Source organism: Perna viridis, chromosome 1 (assembly GCF_037379345.1).
Source record: "Perna viridis isolate PV_CMFRI_1.1 ecotype Kerala chromosome 1, ASM3737934v1, whole genome shotgun sequence".
Classification (NCBI taxonomy): domain Eukaryota; kingdom Metazoa; phylum Mollusca; class Bivalvia; order Mytilida; family Mytilidae; genus Perna; species Perna viridis.
Genome location: NC_142445.1, coordinates 50727589 through 50750079, shown reverse-complemented (window position 1 = coordinate 50750079; position 22491 = coordinate 50727589). Strand labels below are relative to the sequence as shown.

The following is a 22491-nucleotide window of genomic DNA, read 5'->3' as shown; positions in this document are numbered from 1 at the left end:
TACTATGCTGAATTTCTAAGCATGGTAATAGTATGTTATCAATCTACATTTTTTGCTAAGGACTCAATGAAGAACGGCATTACCCTATTAGAATTTTGAAGTTAATTCTTGATGAGAAAAACTCAGGTTTTTGCAAAAGTAGCTAAAAGTTGCCCTATAGTTTAATCGCTACCATTGAAAAATTTAGTGATATTATGTCTAAGTATATACAAGATATAAGATAAATTACTATTAAGCTACTTCAATGGACTTATAGCACCTCTTCCTTATTTGTAAAATAGATATTTTTTTTTTCAAATTTGTGATGCCTGTACCAATGTAATCCACCAGATCTTTTGGAATTCTGATAAAAAATGCTTCAGAATATCAGGATTTTACATGGTTCAACATTGACACAGATACTTGTATTTAATGTGGAATGGAATAATTTACTTCCTGGTTTTGAAAATTTTTAGATTGATTGATTGTTGGGGTTTAACGCCCGAGCAGCAACATTTCAGCTATCTTCAGGCGATGAACATGAAGTGGATGGTAAAATGAACATGAAATGATGATGAAATGAAAAATGGGATGGGACACAAGGATAATTGGGTCGACAAATTTTGATTGCCACTGGAAATAGGGAGAGGTGGTTTGGGTCGGGCAATTTAGCCTCCTGTGGCGGAGACCTATTGTTCCTACTCCGAGAGAATATCACTGTAGGGTTCCTTAACGTGCGAGGAACGTAGCATCTTTCCCAACACGGTGCACCACTATGGTTTGCGGTCAGGTTTTCCGTATTATAGCCTGACAACCCCAGCATGTAACACACCAGGGGTACCCCATTCCACCACCTGGGGCACACAACCCAGTTGCTCTGTGGGCAGAGCGCCCTAGCCCCCCGGCTAGGGTTCTGAGCACTATTTAGTCGCCTTTTACGACAAGCTTAGTGCTGCTGCAGGCCTATTCTTTTGACACCCGGACCTGCACGGACCAAAAAAAAAATTAAAAAGACCAGCTTTTTTGACCAAATTGAATGATTATGACTTAAATATGCAGAACAGATTACGTAAAATGTATATACAATTAACATTTTTGCTCAGCAAGAAAAAGTTTGCTTTGACTCGAACATCAATTTTCAGGAAATTAAGGGGTCAAATTTCATCCATTAACATACCTGAACCTTTATCTCATAGGAGATCAACAAAGTCAGGTTTTACTAGATCTAAAACTGTCTTTATGGAGGTCAGGTAACACAGAAAACTATCATATAAATATGTATAGTATAATATTTTTGAGAGTATATAAAATCACTATGGTGACTTATATCAAAGATGAAAGTCTTTAACGGTTTTATTATATGAATCAATGTGCTTGTATAACTTTACTTTTGTTTTCTATTTTTAGTTGAAGGGGAAAATTTTGTGCACTTAATTTCAAAACAATAAAAAAACTAAACAAAATGGCTACAAAAATAAAATTTTATTTGTAATTATTTACATGAGCACCGTCGTTATAAAATAAATCGATCAAATACACAATATAGAAAATTAACCATAAAGTCTAAACAAGAGGCTCCCAGGAGCCTCAATCGCTCATCTGTTTAATGTTTGCCTTTCAAGGTTGATAACTCTTACAAGGAGTTGTCCGACAATTTTGAGTCCACAAGATTTTGGCAGGACTTATCATAAGGATCATTTCATCAATTGAAAGTTTCATTCTATCCATTTTAGTTTTCATGATATTGGCTGAAAACTGCTAAAACTGTATTTTTTTTTGCCTTTCAAGAGCAATATCTCTTACATGGAGTCATCTGACAACTTTAATCCCTAGGGAATTTTGTAGGCCTTATAATAACAATAATTTGAGCTATTGAAAGTTTCATTCTATCTATTTCTATCATAGTTTTCAAGATATTGGTTGAAAACTATAAAAAAAGTCATTTTACACCTCTCAAGGGCAATAACTCTTACATGGATCTGTCTGACAACTCTGATCTGTTGGAGACTTTTGTAGACCTTATAATAAGGATCATTTCAGCAACTAAACCTAATGGTTTTGGAGATGTATGCAAAAATCTACTGTCTGACCCCTATGTTCTATTTTTAGTAACAGTGGCTATTTTTTATTACCAATCTAAAATCCAAATGCTCAGTCTGTTCAGGATACCCTATAAAACATATATACCAACTTTCATTGAATTTCTGTACAGTAGTTTCTGAGGACAGATAGATCTCATCATGCTGAATACTTTTACCCTAACAGTTGTGGAGATATATATGCAAAAATCTGCTGTCGGAGCACTATGTTCAATTTTTAGTAACAGCAGCCATGTTTTTAAACAGATCATAAATCCAAATGGTCATTTTGTGCAGGATACTCTAAGGAACAATCATCATATGTTTCATCCAAATCTATACAGTAGTTTAAGAGACCAAGATGTTTGAAGAAATTATTAATGAAGACAACAACTGACACCAAGTGATGGCAATAGCTCACATGGCCAATGGCCAGGTGAGCTAAAAATTGATAAATCACATTAACAGGACATTACTGTCCTCTTTGTATTATTCCTGTTATTTTTTACCATTGTGACTACAGTCCCAGATGAATAGAATATACATTTTTTTCCCAAATGAACCATATTTCAAAATGCACACAACCACCAAAATATATATATTTTTTTCAAAACAAACCTCCATTCAAAATCATATTTTTTCCCTACATGTGTAATGTTTTACTTTATATATATTGCCTTTTATAGGACTATAAACTGAAATTATCTCCCCTGTGACAAACTGGACAGATAAAGTATGCTACAGGTGGTATACAGTAATTGATTATATAATTAGATAAGTTTCAATCATACAAAAAATATCAAAAAATATATCTTAATCAATAATTAGTCCTTCAAAAATTATGGCAAAATGTTGTAAGATTATAGACAACATCGTATTATTATTCAGAGATAATTGGATATAAGGCCAATTTCAATTGGAACTACTCTGATTACTTTTCTAATTACACAGAGGGTTGTTTTTTAACTGTAGCAGATATAGTTATATTGTTACAATTGAGGCCACATGCTTGATACAATATAATTGTAAGCAGGAATTGAGTATTGAATGTTACAGAATATCACAACCAGCTCTTAGAGATCCACTCAGAGAAGTTAGTTGATAGGACCTTTACCAAGCTGAGAGTTGAACCTGTTATATCTATGTGGTATAGATATTGTTTGTCTTTTAATACAGATTATTGCTATGACAACAGCAGCTACGAACACCATGGCAGCCAGAGTACAAATTACAATTACCATGTACCTAGGAACAGGTTTATCATGGTATGGATGGGGGTGTGGATGGGGGTGTGGTCGCGAATGCCAAGGAGGTTCTGATGATGTTGTTGGGTATGGTGAATTGAGACACATATTAAACTGAGCGATTTGAAGTTCTGTAATGGAACAGATATGAACTTTAAGACACTTGTCATCACAAACTGGATTCAAATTTTGACTAGCTGAGTTAAATTGCAAATATTTTTTAAACAGCTGCTGATTTTGTCTAAATGACATGGCAGCTGACAAGAAAGATGTAGGGCTTGTACTGTCCAATTCAAAGTCCTGTATAGCATCATATTCTTTCTCCCACTGATCCAACCCAGTTTCGATGGCTTTAGATAGATTGAGGAAGTACTGATGATAATTAGTTATCTCCCCTGTTAGTTTGTTGTACTCATACAATCTGATGCCTGGATTGTTTGATCCGACACCTGGGAGTGTACTCTTCCATGGAGTGACTGCAGGACTTAGAAACAATGTACCAACTGCATTTCCTGGAACAGATTTAATACAATAATACAATAGTTATAATTTTCATACGATACCAAGCTATGCCAAACAAATCTAGGTCATCTTACCATAAAAAATCCCAATAGTAAAATAGTATATGAAACTACAATGTCACTGATTCAACATTAAAATTTGAGATGACTTCCTTGTTAACAATTTATCTCTGTTGGACACCTGCAGATCAGTATTATTATATCTATAAAATCAAATACCTAGTAAAAATTCTTTTTCCTGAATGAAAAACAAAAAATAAAATGTTATGTGGGGCACAACCGCATATGTTGAACCCTGATCAGTTGGGACAAATATGGACACAACTTCAAACCTGATACAGCTCTCTAATTCAAATTCTGATTAAATGTTTATTAATACTCAGCTGAAAATGGAAGAATTTCAAACAATATTATTTTTTAAATTCGATTTAACTTTCCTTTTGTGATATGGAACCCAGTAATACAATTTCATAGAGATACTTTAACCTTTACTCAAGTTATTGTCAAGGTACAAGAAAAGTAATGTTTGGTTTCTGTGCCATTTTTGGCCTGGATGTAGAAATCACCCTAAAAATATATATCCTAGCTTGACTTTGGAGGGATAGATACTTATTTGAGTTGAAAGTTTTATGAAATGCTTGCTATTGGTTTCTTTATGGCCCCTTTTTGAAAACAGTAAGGATAATAACCCCATAAACCCAAAAATCAATCAAAACTTTCCTTTTGTGCTATGTAACCTTTTGGTACAATTCAATTGAAGTCCTCTCACTCTGACTTAGGCAACTACTAAGAAACAAGACAAAACACTTGCTTCTTACTTGGTTCAGGTCATAACCCTTAAATCAAAAAAGTCTAACCTTTACTTTAAGGAACATAATATTGTGGTGCAATATTATAAAAATATATATGCCTTTACTAGGGTTATGCAATGAAATTTTATGAAATGCTTGTTTCTAGCCTCTTTTTGGCCCTTAATCCAAAAATGTTTGGGGCTATAGCCACAAAAGTTGATACCAACCATCCTTTTGTGGTTTGGCACCTTGTTGTAAAAAAACATTTTATCAAGATCAAGAAACTAATTTTAAAGTCATATGAAAACCAAGTGTCTACAGCCTAGGATAACAGAAGCCATGACTTGGACTACATCAGCGCCATACCATATTTTTTTACAGATTTCCTTCAAACTTTGGTCAGTGATTAGAAGCAACAAAAACTAGCATTTTTCACAGACCCATTTTTTTGAGAAGGGGCTTTGTTAAAAGCTAATGATTTAAGTTTGTGATCTGGATAGCATATCTGTTTTTTTTTTTTTTTTTTTTGGAATCATTTCCTTCAAACCTACTTAACTAGTTGGTATTAATAAATGCTTGGATGGGATTGATTTCCACAGAAATTGGTTATAAAGGGAGACCACTTTTTAATAGATATAGTTATTAAAGCTTCGATAGTGACTCCATTTGTTCATAGATAATGATCAAACTTTTGTGAATAGTAAGAAGCAATAAAATCTTGGATGTAATTTAAAAGAAATCAGTTAAAGGGGACCACTTTTTATTTGGGAATAGGGACTAAGTTCTTTTTTAAAAGAGTGCTAATGTGGGCATATGGTATTGTGAATATGCTCACTAAACATTTTTAATTTCAAAATATTGTAATGTAAAAAAAATTACACAAACAGGTAAATACCTTAACTTTCTTAGATAGTGCCACCAATATTTAGATATTGTTTTTCATACATGATTTTTTTTCATCATTTATTAATCCTTACATGGGTTGTGCAGATATTTCATTTTAATTTCTCGTTTCTCAGACAGCACAAAATTGTTTCATTTAAGGAGGTAGACCTAGGATAAGGGACATAACTCTTGAAATCAGTGATATGTTTGAATCATTTTCAATTCTTCAAGCCTATCAAGCTTTCATTAGAAATGGAATGAAATCAATCCAAGTTACTTTGATGCTTACATGGGATTGGTGTATACTACTGAATACAAACGTACCAATTATTTGTAAGAGGTGTATCCCTAACCCAAGGTCTACCTCCTTAAATCAATAACTGAAAGTAATTCCTAAATTAAATAATGCTCTGTTTAACGTACTTTGCACACCTTCTTCCTGACACTATTTTCCAACCATATAATGACATTCAGACTGCACTAACAAGTTGTTAAAAGGCTCAAGATGGAAATGTACATCAATGTATGAAATGGAACTTCAATTTATAATTTCTTTATAATTGCAAATTATATGGACAATTTTCAAATGATTTCTGGACATTAAGGTGTGATATTTCAAACAGGAAATGATGAATTGCACCCTTGTTTACCTGGTCAATCAAAATCCAAGAATTAATTACAAAATTAGTTAATTACCATCGTTATCCTTTAGGATCCTGAAACTGTCTGTATGTTCATGTCCATAGATCTGTGCTGAGATCACATCACTGTATTGTTTCAGTATACTAACATACCTTGCGTTAAATCTTAGTTTGAACCACATCAGACCTGAAGTCAGTTCAAACATGCCTGGAGCTATATGGGAAATTATCATGACCTGAAAATAGCCAAGCTGGGTTAAAATGCAACACATGTTTTTAAGTACATTTGAATTTACCTGTAAATAATTTCAACAGAAGTTAAAAATTCAGCTGTTTTCACAATAGAATGAAATATTGATGTAAATATGTCTGCATCAGATAATAATGACATTTATATTTTTCATTTCAAAATAATGAAGTAAGCATCAGCTTCAATATTAACCGAAACATGTATGACAAGGTAGAGGGACAAAAAAAAACCAAAAAAACTCACCCAAACAAAAATAAAAACAAAAACAAAAGGATCACTGGTTCTATTCCTGTCTAAATATGTTGTAAATTTTGTCAAGTGGACAGTGCTTTACTGTTTTAAGATCCTTACCTTCTGTTTGTTTTGCCTTGCAAGTTTCAACTGACTCTCTAACCATGAAAACTGTCCAGCAGGATCTACACTATGATTGGTTAATGGGTTAAATCCATAATACAGATTAGTGTTCAGTCCTAACACTACCAGGTTGGTATTAAGTTCTGTGCTATAATAACCTCCTGTAATTATATCAGTTATAATTCTCATGAAGGAGGTAGACCTAAAGTTAAAGAACACAACTCTTAAAAATCATTGGAACGTTTGTATTCAGCATTTTACATCAATCTCATGTAAGCATCAAAGTAGCTTGAATTGATTTCATTCTGTTTCAAATGAAAGCTTGATAGGTTTTGGTGAAAATTGAATATGATACAAATATATCAGTGATTTCAGGAGTTATGTCCCTGATCTCCTTACATATAGTTGAGTGCTTTATAGCTATACACTATCCCTGTTTGACCATAAAATTCCAAATGATAGGGTTATTGTTCTGCATGATTAACTTGACTATTGAAAAAAAATGTTGCAAAGGAAAATAACTCAGGGCCTAATCTGGAGAGAGAAATGAGCAAAATTTTCACCTTGTATGGGTCACACTGAGAAGTTTTTGTAATATATTTAACATACAGTAGACTAAAATGTCAAAATTGTTATTTTCAAAAAGAATTTACAAAAAACTTCTCGTTGTTTTCAATGTCTAGATTAGGATCTGCTGAATAACTCCATCAAGAATTTGGAGTACAATGGTGTACAGTCATAAAATTATAAGACCGCAAATTTTAAGTTAAAAATGATTGATGAAAACTAGAATTTCTGATTTTTGACTACTGAGACTATCAATTAACAAAGACCCATTACACTTACCCACTTTAAACTGTTCAGCTTCTGATTGATGAAGTAACTCAGACCAGTTACTAACAGACAGAATATTGGAATAGTACGTTGTATTAACAGCTGGAAAGGCATCTTTAGGGTATTCATCATGATTCCCAAGCACAGGATAGATAGGTGTAGATGGAAATGCCTTCAACAGCTGATCAGTCACATTCCCAACATTGTAATAAATTTTCATCTCATTTAATTCACTGTCTTTCACATGTGGAACACTGTCTCTGAAATTAAAGAAGTACAAGTTGACAATATGTACTGGTATATGTACATGTATGTGTACTAGTATATGTACTGGTGTATATACTGTATTTTTACATGTATCATGTAAAAAGAAACCTGTGTATGATATACCCATGATGTACCAAGGTTATTCAGTAAATCTTATAACTTAAGGTAATAGGCATGTAAGTAACCTATCCAACTACTATTTTTTTTAACTTTCATGTGTACAGAACATGGTAAAAGACAAAAAGAGAAATAAAAAAAATGGAAGTTCATCAATATGGCCTTCAAAATAATCAGAAAATCACTCCACTCATGTATACAATAAACAAAGATACATGTAGGATAAATGTAACAAAACATTAAGGTATGAAAAAGTTAAGTTTATTTGAGGATAATGTTGTAAAAATTTTACTTTCAAATGATTTTAGAAGTATGTTTTACAACTTTTAATCATGGTAAAATTAAAAATCCTTAGAGAGCATGCTCACAATATCCCACACCCACACATTTGCACTCTTTTGAAAACTTCAATCCCTATACCCAAATAAAAAGTGGTCTGCCTGATCTGATTTCTGTGAAATATCAATCAAATTCAGGTCTTTATTGCTACTTGTCATTCACTAGTAAATAAAATCCATAAAAAAATAGAGGTGCTTTTTGGGAAACAAGGTTAAATCATTGATTTTTAACTTAGTCCCCATTCAAAAAAGTGGCTCCCTTTACTGATTTCTGTGAATATCAATCAATTCAAGTTCTTATTGCTACTAATCATTCATCAAAGTCTGAAGGCAATCCATCAAAAATTGAGATGATTTCAGGGCAATAATTACAAACATTTATTCTAAAACATATTTAAAGGGAGAATGTTCAATGACAGGAAAATGTTTAATAGAAATCAAATGTGAAACCTAATTTTCAATTTAAAATATAAAAAAGTATGAAAGAAATTCTACAGACCAGTTTGTAAAAAGGGCTCAATTACCAGTACGTGTATTCCCAAAGCAAATTTATCTAATTTAAATGCTATAGTATATTTAATCAAAACCATCTTTGATAAATTATAGGAAAATCCAACAGTAGACAAAAACAATAAAGTAATATGTACTTTTATCTATTCATTATATTTTTTATACTATAAGCTAATAATATAAAATTATTCTAAGGTATTATAAGGTAATAGGCATGTAAGTAACCTATCCAACAACTAAAGTAACCTATCCAACAACTATTTTTTTTTAACTTTCATGTGTACAGAACATGGTAAAAGACGAAAAGGAAAATAAAAAAAATGGAAGTTCATCAATATGGCCTTCAAAATAATCAGAAAATCTATAAATAATTTCTAATCAGGCCTTTTTTAGAATGAAGCAACACCCCTGTGACTTTTTGTTTGTTTGTTTTTTTGTTGTTTTTTTTGTTGCAATTCATTTTTCTTGCTCTGATTTCCCAAACAGATTGTGTATAAATTTCTACCATATCAAAAGTTTGATGCCACACGGCAAAGAACAGTCAAAGACAAAGAGTAAATATGTAATCCTCAAGGATAAAAATAACTTGTTTATGAAAGATTTCAACAAGACACCATTCCATATTACTGGTACTGCCATTGAATGTGAGAATTGGGGTGACAAATAGTTTTTTTTTACCACTACATGTAATAGACTTCTTCAACAAGTACATAAATCCAAGACAAGTCACATATTTCCATTTTAAACCAAACTTGATATTTAGTAGGTACTACTGGTACTTTGCCATTTTATTTACAGTCATTATAGCAGATGTTAAAAAAGAAAACATGACAAATAACTAGAGCTGAGTTCTTGATACAATACATATCATAACACTTTGAAGCAACAAGTTATTGATACAATAATATCATTATATATAATGTCATATACCGGTAAAATTGGCCAGAATCGCTTTCAATAAACAGCAGACAGTCTATATTTAGTCAAAGTTTATGAAGCAAAATGTCCTCATAAATGTCAATGACTATGTTTTACAGCACCAGTAAAGCAGAAAACTGGATTGGGGATAGAATAAGAAATCTTAGTATAAAAATTCAGGACATAATAAAGGATACAAGTATCGTTCTGAACAACGATCTGCAATGATGATTCATTGGTGAGTCATTTCACCTCTACAAATATACCATTTAAACCATTTTGGTTTATCCAGTGATGCTTTTTTCCTATTTTTCATATGGAGTATATTGAATGATTAAAACTAAAAGCTTGGTAACGAATAATCTCTACTTTGTATGAATAATTTCTTTTCTCTATGTTCAGATACAGGTATCTATATTAAATAATGTACATGTATAGTCATTTCCTACCCAAAATCCATTTTTCAGCCATGATATTACATCTGTGTAAAATTTCTGACTGAGGTATAGGAAATGGTTTCATGGCTGTAGTACCCATTGAGACAAGTGAGACAGTTGTCTCACCAAATTCTGGACCAAATATGATTTCATTTTTCATGTGTAAGCTCATAAAACTTGTATCAATGCAGGAATTTGATGTCTGATATATTTGTAGCTGTACCGTTCTGCTTAATTGTTCTCTTAGGACTCGCTTGTAGACAAATTTGCATGCATATTCAAATTTTTGATGCAAAATGCATAAAAGTTTGGAATTTTGAGATGTCAATAAAAAAATTATGTAGCACTGAAAAGGGAACAAATTAATCATCACATTATAATTCAAACTAAGTTAAAACTTGAGATCCTGTACTCCCTTTCAATTTTGTGATTTTTTTTATATCTATTTCCTAAACTGTTTGACTTATACACTAGCAGACTACATTTATAATCTGACATGAACAAGGCAAACATAATAATTAAATTCTTGCAGCTTGTTATACTTATTTAGACATTGAAACATTTTTTTCCTTCATCAATATTGATATAATCAAGCCAAAAATACCAACATTTTAAAATTTAAATAAGTACCAGGAAATGGACAGAACGCAGAATTATGCACCATTTATCCTATAGCTTACCCCTGTCAGAATTTGTTTTTGCCTCACCAAAAAAAAACAAAACAAAACCTTAGCTATGGTCTTAGTCCTTACATTCCCATAAACATGATAAAAACAAAAGAAAATTTTCATATTTACCATTCATGCTGAGGGTGCTGAGTTACATTCCTCTTACCATAACCTGATGTTCAAACTTCATATTTTTAAGGACCAAGTTTTTATCTCTGTAATATTCTAAGAACTATCAAATTGATCACCAAAGCTGTCAAAAATCATTCTTTAAAAATTGACTCACCCAGTCCAAAAAATAAAATCAGGGTTTGGGCGGAATGTTTTCATAGCAGTTATTGCTGATACAATCAGTTTCATAGGTGAATCACATAGATAGTTGCCAAAGACACTGTTGACATGGTTACCACTGTTGCCTTGATGACACATTGCTTTTGGATCTCCTGCAGCACTGTAGTTAGCATCATAGTGAAAATCTGTTACTTGCCAAAAAAAGCCTGAAAAATGCATCATTCAAAAGACTTTGTTTTAGCTTCTTAGCTACAAAATGTACATCACAGAACTTAAAATTTTGGAGTAAAAGAAAAGAAATAGCACAATAGTCTAATATTAAAATTTAATTTAATTTTTAATTATAAACTTTCTGATAATTGATTTTCCTTGGGCAAACCAGGTTACAAGCGTATTAGGCAAAAAAAACAAAAAAAACTATTATATTTTTTGGTTCCCTTACCAACCCTCCATCAGACCCCACTACCCAAAAGTTTTTATTAGTAATGAAAAAAAGAAACAGTTAGAAATACTGGTGATTTATAAATGTATTTAGAATTGATTGTAAACACACATGTGAGTGTGCTCTTGGTCATTAACTAAGTCTATTATAAGTTAAATCATTACAGATTTTACATTTTGAAGTTTTTATTGTATTCTGATCTTGGTGTCACACTTATTTCATTTCAAAATTAAAAAAAAAAAATAAATGAAAATAAAAAAATTTCTTACCTACCCACCCTACAAAATTTTAAATATTTTCACATCTATAGGATGCTATGCCTTAAAAGTCCTCTACAAACACAGGTAAATCTGTTTGTAAGAGTGAAATTTGTGGTGAAATTGAGGCCATATTAGTACTCCAGTACTGGCATGTCACTAATTCCTTCAAAAATGGCACACATAAAAATATACCACCAGAACTTGAATGCTAGGTTTCAGAGGAACAATCTTGTCCATGAAAAACATATACATATCAGGTAAAAAAAACGTAATTTATTTTGCACGTATCTTCTGTCAATTTGCCAAAAAATGATGTTTTTTAATGGTACCCTGAAATTCGTTATGGACATTACCCTCAACATAAAAGACACAAGAAAAATCGAAAGGTTTGTATTAGGTGGTGGTTTTGAATAAGTTTTTTGAAATCTATAGACCTCAACAATGAATAACTGAGACATTTAAGGCTAATAAAGAATACATATTTTTCAAGACGTTGCGGAATAAAGGTAACAAATTTGACTTTTTCAAAAAAAATATTGTACAATGTTTCCATTTATGACCAAGTCTTTTAAAATCGTCGTATCGTTAGTTTGAAGCCTTTCCAATCTAGATGTATCATTGAAATATCAGTTACTTACCAGCATTGCAAGTTTTATGTCAAAATTCAGCATATAGGCTGCTATATACAGGAACCTATATTTGTTACGGACATTAAACAAATTCTAAAAAATGTAAATGGTTTTAACAAAACATTTATTTCTCCTTACTAACGTTAAAACAACCACTAAATGTTGATAAATTTCCATATCTGAAAGCAGAATGTCAAAAACAAATGTTTATAATGTCATTATCACAAATGCATGAAGTTTTCGAAAACAAACGAACAGTGTTATAGGTCATCAATGTTTCAAAATTAAACCTTTTAAAGGTTCAAGATGAGTCAATATAAACAGCTTTGAGTTTCTATGGTCATTGTTTTATTATCTTAGCACTGAATGTGATAATCGTTGTCAATTTTTTTCTTTAAAAACACTGTTACGGACATTACAGTATTATGTTATGGACAATAATATGTCTAAAGTTCATCTCTAACTGAGGCAAATTCTTTTTCAACACGTTCAAGAACTTTGTTTTTTATTTTGAATATTCTCTTCATTTTTCCGTGAGGTATTGGTTCATCTAAAATTGATAAAATGTTCGTTTGATCGACACAGATCTCATCTTTTCTAGTTGGCCATTTGAAGGCATCATCATATTTGCCTGCTCTACACATGAAGTTGATAAGGACATCTTCCTCGTCAATCTCTGTTACTCTTCCGATGTACCATTTTTTGTCGTAAATTGCTGCAACGAAGTTGTTTTCCTTTGGTACTATTGTTTGGCGTTCCTTTTCATTCTGGCCTATTTCTTCTTGTTCTTGTGGTTCTTGGAGATCACCATTGTTCGTATGGTCATTATTACCAACTTGTTTCGACACTGCGCATGCCTCCCAACCTGTGCCTGTTGTACTGTTAACGTCTAACATGCAGTTTAGACAATAACATGATATGTTCCGTATGAATACTTTCTTCGGAGATTGAAGTGATGGAACAACAGCATGCAACTTCATTGTTCCAGGAACACTGGGTGGGGTTTCTCTTTCTGACATTTGAGAGGCTGTGTTATCATAGTCTGCCTGTGTGTAAAGCAAATACTACACCTTGCTTCCTGTAGACTCGGTTTGCATCCCCCAGGCAATAAAATCTCCTGGATATTACATTTCCCTTGCTTGACTGCCATATCTGCTGACCTTTTGACACTCCCTCCTAAACCATCACACGGCCCTTTCTATGTCCACTTTCCAGAGAGTTCCACCTGGATTGATTCCAAAGTCCTGCTCATGGTTTAAAAGAAATTGGAAAATGTAATGATCTCTGTATTGGCTGGTTGGTGAGTCTGATAAGCAATGGACACTGGTAATTGCCGGATAATCTGCCTTGACAGCTTGAATAGTTTTTTTCAAAATTGTATGCATTGCGGTTGCATTATGATGAATAAGGTCAGAAACTGCTATTATACTTTGTAATTTCTTGCTATGACTTTTCGGAAAGCACACGACCATGGTGTGTAGTGAAATCATGGAAGTATTCCAATAAGTCGATTGAATCTCTTTAACCGAGGAGCATGCGTAATTTTCCATGAAATCCATCCAAATCAAAATATGACCATCAGGAAGGTTTTTACATCATCTTTTCATCTCTCTGTACTGTGTGCTTACATGCTCTACATGATCCCTGAAAGCTAAAAGTTCAATTTTCAATAATTCTTTGAAGTCTTCTTTACCCACTTTCTCTTCTATGTCTTTCCAACACATTTTTTCATTGTCCTGAACTCTTTTCCAATGGAAAATTTTTTATCTCATTGGGACATTTTTCATCAATAGCTGAAAGTACAGTTTGGTTATCTTAGAATTCTTTAATAAAGACATCAGGGTTCTTTGGTACTTGTATTCCGTTACGTCTTAAGCATCTTGTTTTCAAAGCCACATTTTGGTGCTTTGTGCACAGGCATGTTTTTCTTGATGAAAAATTTGCAAACAAGATGTGGGCTGGCTTCATTTTATAAAACACAGATTGTGAAACTTTTAGAGTTGGGTTTTCGAGGAGAAACTTTACATGTAAATTATGCAAATAATCTGTGAGGATGCGTTTTTGCTTAATATCACTGTCTTTTTGAAATCGTTTTTCCCAGGTAATGTTATGCTATTATCTTCTCTCTCCAAAAACTGCAAGACTTCATTCTGAATTTGATTCCCATTAGTTATTCTTGTTTTTCTCTCAGCTTGTGCTCTTGCAACCCTTCTACGACTCACGTTTATCTCTTTACTAAATCATGTAACACAACGATATCTCTGAATTAATTTACATGACAGTTTTCAAAGCATATTATCTTTCTTTTGCCTTTGACTTCTTCTATTAATGTGTTTGCCATCATGAGTTTTCTTTTCATTCCTTGATATTGTCGACCGATTAATCCTGCTCTTTGCATCTCAATGCTATTTTTCTTTCTCGGTATCAAATCTGCAGTTTTTGGGAGTACATCTTTCTCAGTCTCTTGGGTTTCTGATTTTTTTCTTTCTCATTCTTTCTATCCTTTTCTGTAATCGTCTATTACTTTTTGCCAACATACTGGTATGGGAGCGCAATGATTCCAGTTCCCTGTATGCTTTTCTCAATGCTAAACTGTGCCTTTTTCTGACTCCCCTTGAGCGATTAGGCAGAGGCATTTTAATTATTAATGGTAAATGCTGAACATCTTGGCTCTTGCTCCTGGTAGTCTGGCTGCTACTTGGCGTGTTGTTTTGTATGGCTACTTGTTCTTTCTTTTTCTTATAATGTTTCTTCGCGGCTTTATTGATTGCAGCTCTTCTCTTTTCCAGTTCTTTTTTTGGTAGTCCTGATGTGTGAACATATCTGTCCTTTCGTCGTATTCATTCCTTTTCTAGAAATGCTTCCTTGTTTTCTTTTTTTTTTTGCTTCTCTCGCCATTCCTTTTGTCTTTCTGCATTTGTCAGTGCCATTGAAAAATAAATAATTATATGTACAATATGTTCCAAAATTGTCTTTTGGAATGTCTCTTTAGATTTTAGGTGTAACAATTTTGTCATGATATTTTCATAGTACTAACATTGTTCATGACTGATATCTCATTATCAGCAATCTTTCACAAAAAAAACAAAACAAATACTGACATTTACACTTGTTTATTTTGTAATTTTTAAGTGTTTTATAAGACAATCAAAATATTTTAATGTCCATAACAATATACATTAATGTCCATAACATTGATTTTTATACTTTTCTTCATATCTACTACTGTAAACATTATTTATTTAAATCATTGAATCAATGTTATGCTGTATAAGTTGAAGAAAATGTCCCTTGAACGAATTATGAAATTTTAATATAAGCGTTTTTAAACCTTGGTAATTTCACTAATATCCGTAACAGATTTAGTGATGTTGAGGATGATTAATCACAGTTTTAACACAACTATGCAAAAATCATTTGTATAAAGAGACCAACAAACAAATCCAATTTTATTCCATATAGTATTTCAATTGTAAGGGGGTTATCAAATGGACAATAAAATGCAATGTTCATAACAATTATGTATAAGGATATTTTTTTAGGTTTTTACTACAGGCATCCTCCCAAGTCAGGGTTTTGAGTCCACCCTCGCTCCCTCAAACCCCTGACATTACTCATTCATATTTAGCGGGTTTTGGGATTTGGCTTTCCGCTATGTAAATTATACATTACGCACAATAGAATACATGATGATTTTTTTCATATTCTTTATAGATTTTTGAAGTTGGATTAATAGTAATGGTTTCAATATCAATAGTTTGGTGTTATAACTTAACCCTTACAGACAATTAAAACAATGCATGTGGTTAATTGGTCAAAAACTCTGTTACTGCCCTTAATTTCTTAAACACGACATAATTTATTTTAATGATTTTTAAAAATTTGTTGACAGCTAACATTGTTTACTTATGAATTATTGTTCCTTTTGTCCAAATATACATTTTACTTGACCTAAAATCAGTATCAAATGTTCATTAATATGTAACGTTTACTAATAATCGAGTAAACAAAACATCATCACATACATTAACAGGGTTTTAGCAACAAGAGTGATGATCATTTTTTAAAGTAATATACTTCAAAAGTAAAATTTCAAAGTAACATATTTTTGCACTGAGTCCATCAATGGGTACAATCTTGGGTTCAAATTTCGGCAATGGCAGACATTTCATACAAAATTTTCTTTAACACCTTCGTTGTCCCTATTATTCAATACAAAGTTGAAATGAAGTGACATGAATATGTTTTGATTGCAACATTTACGCAAGAATGACTGATTAGCCAAGGAGTAAAAATTTTCCACCTGAAAAAAAAAAGAAAGCCTTATTGAGGAGATAATATATTTAACTGATTTTGATACATCCATAGCACCTACAGAAACATGTCATTACCATAAAAATCCTTACTAAAATGAGGTCATCGATTCATGGAAAACTTTAGAATATGTAAACAGGGAAATTAATTATGAACACTTTCACAGTCTGTGTCATTAACTCATGACCAAAAAAGAAAAAAAAATAGTGGAAATTGGTAAAAGTTTGTTTAAATATATAGAGCTGGGATTGAATATTACTAAGATATTTTATCAGTCCCGGTAAAAAGGAAATATTAGCGATTTTGGCTTATGTCGTTATGAAAGTTGTGTGCCTGAAACAAGTTATACTGCACAGTTACATTATCTATCAAACACTGATCAGTTGAGTCTGTCATCTTACCTGTGTTCACAACATTGCATCTTACATAGCTGCAATAGATGACAAGTAAGAAATAGAGCTTCATTACTGAACACGGAAAATTTTCTACATATTTCGTCTACTGCTCCTTTTGTTTTCAAAGTCCACCGACGATTCGAATCTCAATGTACAGAAGACCTGCACAAAGGGAAGTAACTGAGATGTTTTTTTTCTGAGGTGGAGGCTCCATTGGGTATAGGAGAGTTCTTCGTGATGTTATCACCTACCTGTAATTTGGTTTTGATTGGCAAAAAATCCATTGAGTGGCATGGGGCATCAACTTTGAATTGTCATAACTTTTTCATTTTTAAGGATAATTGAAAAATCTTTTGGTTTCCTACACAGCCAATACAACCCTTTTTATCCATGGAACTTAAATAAATATTCAGTAATTAAACTACATGTATATGAGCATAAAACTTTAGGCTAAAAACCACTAATTCTACTTTCCGTAGGCTTCTATGCTAATTTCACAATATTCAATGGCTTCTCTGGACTTTACCTTAACTTTAACCTGCAGAGGACTATATATCAGCATGATTCTACATATGTCAGCTCACAATCCTCAGAATGGCATGTGGGGTTAGCAGACTTGCAGTGCAGTACTGGCCACCGGAAGTGAAGGGTCTATAAATAGCATGGGAAATCCCAGTGTTTTCACAAGATAGGGGTGTATTTAAAAATCATTATGGAGATTAGGCTTCACATCACAAGAAGCAAAATGCACCTATAAAATGTACAGAAATGTTTGTCCTTTCAGAAACTGTTTAAATTTTTTAAATAAGATGAGAACTTTTTTCACAGCACTATGAGGAACAGGGGTAATTTCTGCGTAGGACTATTTTTGCGTACGTTCCAAATGCTCATTGGTTGAATTGGTGGTCTGTAACCTAAAGAGTCACTTTTTGTCTTAGAAAAAATAAATAACTATACAGGTATCTTCCTACACACATACTGAATGCATTTGCAAAGTTTCAGTGAAATGTGACAAGCGCTTTTTTAAATATTTGATTTTTAAATATAGGGTAACCAAGTTGTGCGAGCAAAAAAGTGACAATATTCTACCATACTTAAATGCATTAAATATTTGCAAAGAACTTTTTCTGACTTTTCAAATAAAAAATATCAATCACAACTTGTTTTATAACAATATTAATGAAGAAATAGTTTTAAAAGTAATCATTTTCTGAAAAATTGGTCTATTTTTAAAAATTTATTTCTGACATGCCTCCCCCTTTTTCTTGATCACATGTCAAAAATCCTAAATCTTTAAATTTTCACAAAAGGTGATATATTTGGCTTTAAATTTGTAAATACAGTGTTTTCACATTAAAACATGACCAGTAAAGGGCACCTAAAGCAAAAAAAGTACTCAATAATGGATTTTCCATGTTGCCATAGGGGAATGCTGATATGGCCTTAACCGCAGTAATGAAAGTGAGTTTTTCCTCATTTCTAACCTAATTTTTGCTCAAATCTACACAAAACTTGATTTCAAGTGCTTATTACCACCATATTTAGGTCAATATAGCCCTCAAAGTTTAATATTTGATATTTTTACTAAATTTTCTACACTTTTTACAAGATAGGACATAAAAATCAGCCAAAAAGACCAATTTTCCATAATTTGGACCTATAACTTAAAAAAATGCATATTTTGAAGGATTTTTGTAGTGTATTCCTCTCATGGCAAAGTTAACAAGATCTTCAAGTAGTTTAAAGCTATTTCAAGAAACTTTTCATTTTGCCATGGCTTCATCTTCAGGCTAAAAACCACTAATTCTACTTTCCATAGGCTTCTATGCTAATTTCACAATATTCAATGGCTTCTCTGGACTTTACCTTAACTTTAACCTGCAGAGGACTATATATCAGCATGATTCTACATATGTCAGCTCACAATCCTCAGAATGGCATGTGGGGTTAGCAGACTTGCAGTGCAGTACTGGCCACCGGAAGTGAAGGGTCTATAAATAGCATGGGAAATCCCAGTGTTTTCACAAGATAGGGGTGTATTTAAAAATCATTATGGAGATTAGGCTTCACATCACAAGAAGCAAAATGCACCTATAAAATGTACAGAAATGTTTGTCCTTTCAGAAACTGTTTAAATTTTTTAAATAAGATGAGAACTTTTTTCACAGCACTATGAGGAACAGGGGTAATTTCTGCGTAGGACTATTTTTGCGTACGTTCCAAATGCTCATTGGTTGAATTGGTGGTCTGTAACCTTTAAAAATAATTTTATGTGAAAATAGAGGTTTACATATAAATATCATCTCAAATTTATTTTTTGAGTAAAAGAGTTACAAATCCCCATACAAAATATGAATTACTTGATCTAATTGAAACATTTTACAGAACCAAAATTGGATGTAAAAGAACAAAGTTTTAAAGTTTTGAAAATTGAAATTGTCAATTGCTTATTTAGTTGTTAATTTGCAAACCAATTTAAAATTTAATGATATGCAAATTAGTGAATATGACATCACTATAAAAAATAACTTTTTTTCATGAGACATTTTTATGTAGAAAATCAATTCCAATTACTGAACTCTTTAATATTAATACAAACAAGAGGCTCCCAGAAGCCTGAATCACTCACCTGATTAAATTTTGTCTTTCAAAGGCAATAAATTTAACCAGATGTCCAACAATTTTGACTCAAGAAGACTTTGGTAGGACTAATCATAAAGATCATTGCAGCAATTGAAAGTTTCTATCTATCTATCATAGTTTTCAAGATATTGGCTGAAAACTGTATATAAAAAATAAAACAGCATTTTTCACATTTCAAGGGCAATAACTCTTACAAGGAGTCATCCAACAATTTTTATCCCAGAAGACTTCTGTATGCCTTATAATAAGGATTATTTCAGCAATTGAAAGAATTTGGCTAAAACTAAAGGTTTTGGAGATATATGAGAAAAACTACTGTCTGATCAGTATGTTCTATTTTTAGTAACAGTGGCCATATTTTTCCACAGATCAAAATACCCCACTTCAGTTCTCTGCAGGACACCCCATGGAATATTCATACCAAGTTTGGTTCCAATTGATCAAGTAGTGTCAGAGGAGAAGAGTTTTTAAAGAAATAACATAAAAATAGCAAAAAAACAATGAAAAAGGGCAATAACTCCAGCATGGCTTATCAGATTAAAACAAAAACTTTCCCACAGATAGATATCACAATGCTGTCAAGCACTTTTTGGATAAGAAAAAATAGGAAATCAGGAAATAATTTTCTTAAAATTCAGGATTTTATCAGGAATTTTGTAACATAAAAAGTAATGTAATAATACAAAATTCCACGAAAATAGCCGCCTTCCACCTTCTAAGTAGTAGCTTTCTAGAAATGTAGCAATTTTGAGAAGCAACACTTTGAAAGAAGTTAGAAAACTTTGATTAAAATACTCAGTAAAGGATATATAAAGTCAGAATTTGAATGTAAATCAGCAACCCAATGAATACACAATATACATTCAGTTTTACTTGTATAACACTATGCAATATATCAATATTTCAAAAATTCTTTTTTTGTGATGCAAAGGTTCAAAATCAGGAGTTATCAAGAATTTCTCTGGAAAATTCAGGAATTGCTAAAATCAGGAAAAATCAGGATTAATTAGGAAAACCAGGAGTTGCTTGACAGACTGTATATGCAAAAAACTACTGTCTGACCCCTATGTTCGATTTTTAGTAAGGGCAGCCATGTTTTTTTGACACATCAAAAATCCCCATATCAGTTCTATGCAGGATACCCCAAGAAACATTTATATCAAGTTTGGTTTTAATTGGTGAAGTAGTGTCAGAGGAGAAGATTTTTTAATGACATAACATTATAATTAGCAAAAGAACCATCAAAAAGGGCAATAACTCTAATATGGCTTAACATATTAAAACGAAAATGTTACTCAAATAGATCTCATCATGCTGAACACTTTTACCCCATCAGAACTTAGCTTAACCTAACAGTTTTGGAGATATATGAGAAAATCTACTGTTTGACCCTATGTTCTATTTGTAGTAACGTTAGCACTGTTTTTCTACGGATAAAAAATCCCGACATCACTTTTATGCAGGATACCCCAAGGAACATTCATACCAAGTTTGGTTCAAATTAGTCAAGTAGTGTCAGAGGAGAAGAGTTTTGAAAAATTGTTAACAACAACAACAAATGACAACGATGATGGACGACAAGTAATGGCAATAGCTCACATGGCCACGGCCAGGTAAGCTTAAAAGTCTTCTGTACCATCACAACTCCTGACAAAGGATTTTGTTGTTCATAGCTTTAACTCTATATTTTTGGATTAAAACTACACATAATCCTCTCATTTTTATGAAAATTCTTTGAAAACCATTTAGAAGCATAGTTGTGCACCGTCCTTGTGACTAAATTATGACACAACAGCTTGTATTTCCTGTATATTAGTATTCAGATAATTATTTAGCCTTAAAATAGGCAAATAGTAAATTTCAAATAGTATGTTGAAACCTCGGCACAATTGTAAGTAAGGTGAATTTACCCCTTTGAGTCTCCAGTGAGTTCCTGCTAGTCACTAAGTCTATTTGTCAGAAAAATATCCCATCAACAGAAATCATTATTTAAAATGAAAATATCTAATGTTTACAATGTTTAAATGTGTTTAAGCAAAATAAATTCTTTTCAAATGTTTAATTATAGATGCCTGTCTCACTGTAAAGTCTACGGAATGAGAATATAGTTGTGATAACAACAAATTCTAATGAAATCTGGAAAATTTTGTTGTTTTATCTGTTAATGTACATTGTTATGTAAATTTTCAAAAAATGTTTATGCATTATTATTATTAAAGGAATTTTCAAATTTAAGCCTTATTTTATGCAAACAAGAGGATTTTTTTTACATGGATAGGATAAGAAATGTTTTTTTTATTTCCTATAGGAATATTCAATTAAAAGGTGTGCAATTAAGTGAAATCCCCTGCATATAGGAATGAGAATATATAGTTGTGATAACAACAAATTCTAATGAAATCTGGAAAATTTTGTTGTTTTATCTGTTAATGTACATTGTTATGTAAATTTTCAAAAAATGTTTATGCATTATTATTATTAAAGGAATTTTCAAATTTAAGCCTTATTTTATGCAAACAAGAGGATTTTTTTTACATGGATAGGATAAGAAATGTTTTTTTTATTTCCTATAGGAATATTCAATTAAAAGGTGTGCAATTAAGTGAAATCCCCTGCATATAGGGTACCTTCTGTTATTAACTAGGCAATCTCAGGCAAGTTGTTATTTCATGGGGATTTCCCATT

General features: G+C 32.0%; 2 protein-coding genes across 2 annotated transcripts; both read right to left on the bottom strand.

Annotated features, from left to right (window-relative positions):
- Window positions 1–1446: 1446 nt before the first annotated feature.
- On the bottom strand, window positions 1447–17323 carry LOC148629230 (acid sphingomyelinase-like phosphodiesterase 3b). The gene is made up of 6 exons (XM_088546499.1): window positions 17170–17323; window positions 11119–11329; window positions 7590–7837; window positions 6741–6904; window positions 6195–6375; window positions 1447–3813 (listed from the first exon to the last, which is right to left on the bottom strand). The coding sequence occupies exons 1-6, from the start codon at window positions 17231–17233 to the stop codon at window positions 3152–3154; spliced, it is 1530 nt and encodes a 509-aa protein (XP_088402625.1). The 5' UTR covers window positions 17234–17323; the 3' UTR covers window positions 1447–3151.
- On the bottom strand, window positions 12824–13616 carry LOC148629231 (uncharacterized). The gene has a single exon (XM_088546512.1). It carries the CDS (start codon window positions 13471–13473, stop codon window positions 12901–12903), a length of 573 nt encoding a protein of 190 aa, XP_088402638.1. The 5' UTR covers window positions 13474–13616; the 3' UTR covers window positions 12824–12900.
- Window positions 17324–22491: the final 5168 nt, after the last annotated feature.

What these genes read in the sequence shown, in the direction of transcription:
- LOC148629230 (XM_088546499.1), bottom strand. Translation starts at nt 17,233, where the DNA reads ATGAAGCTCTATTTCTTACTTGTCATCTATTGCAGCTATGTAAGATGC. An exon ending in AGCTGAACAGTTTAAAGTGG is followed by an intron (nt 6,905 to 7,589) that starts GTAAGTGTAATG and finishes ATATAATTACAG; the next exon opens with GAGGTTATTATAGCACAGAA. An exon ending in CAAGGCAAAACAAACAGAAG is followed by an intron (nt 6,376 to 6,740) that starts GTAAGGATCTTA and finishes GGCTATTTTCAG; the next exon opens with GTCATGATAATTTCCCATAT.
- LOC148629231 (XM_088546512.1), bottom strand. Translation starts at nt 13,473, where the DNA reads ATGTCAGAAAGAGAAACCCCACCCAGTGTTCCTGGAACAATGAAGTTG.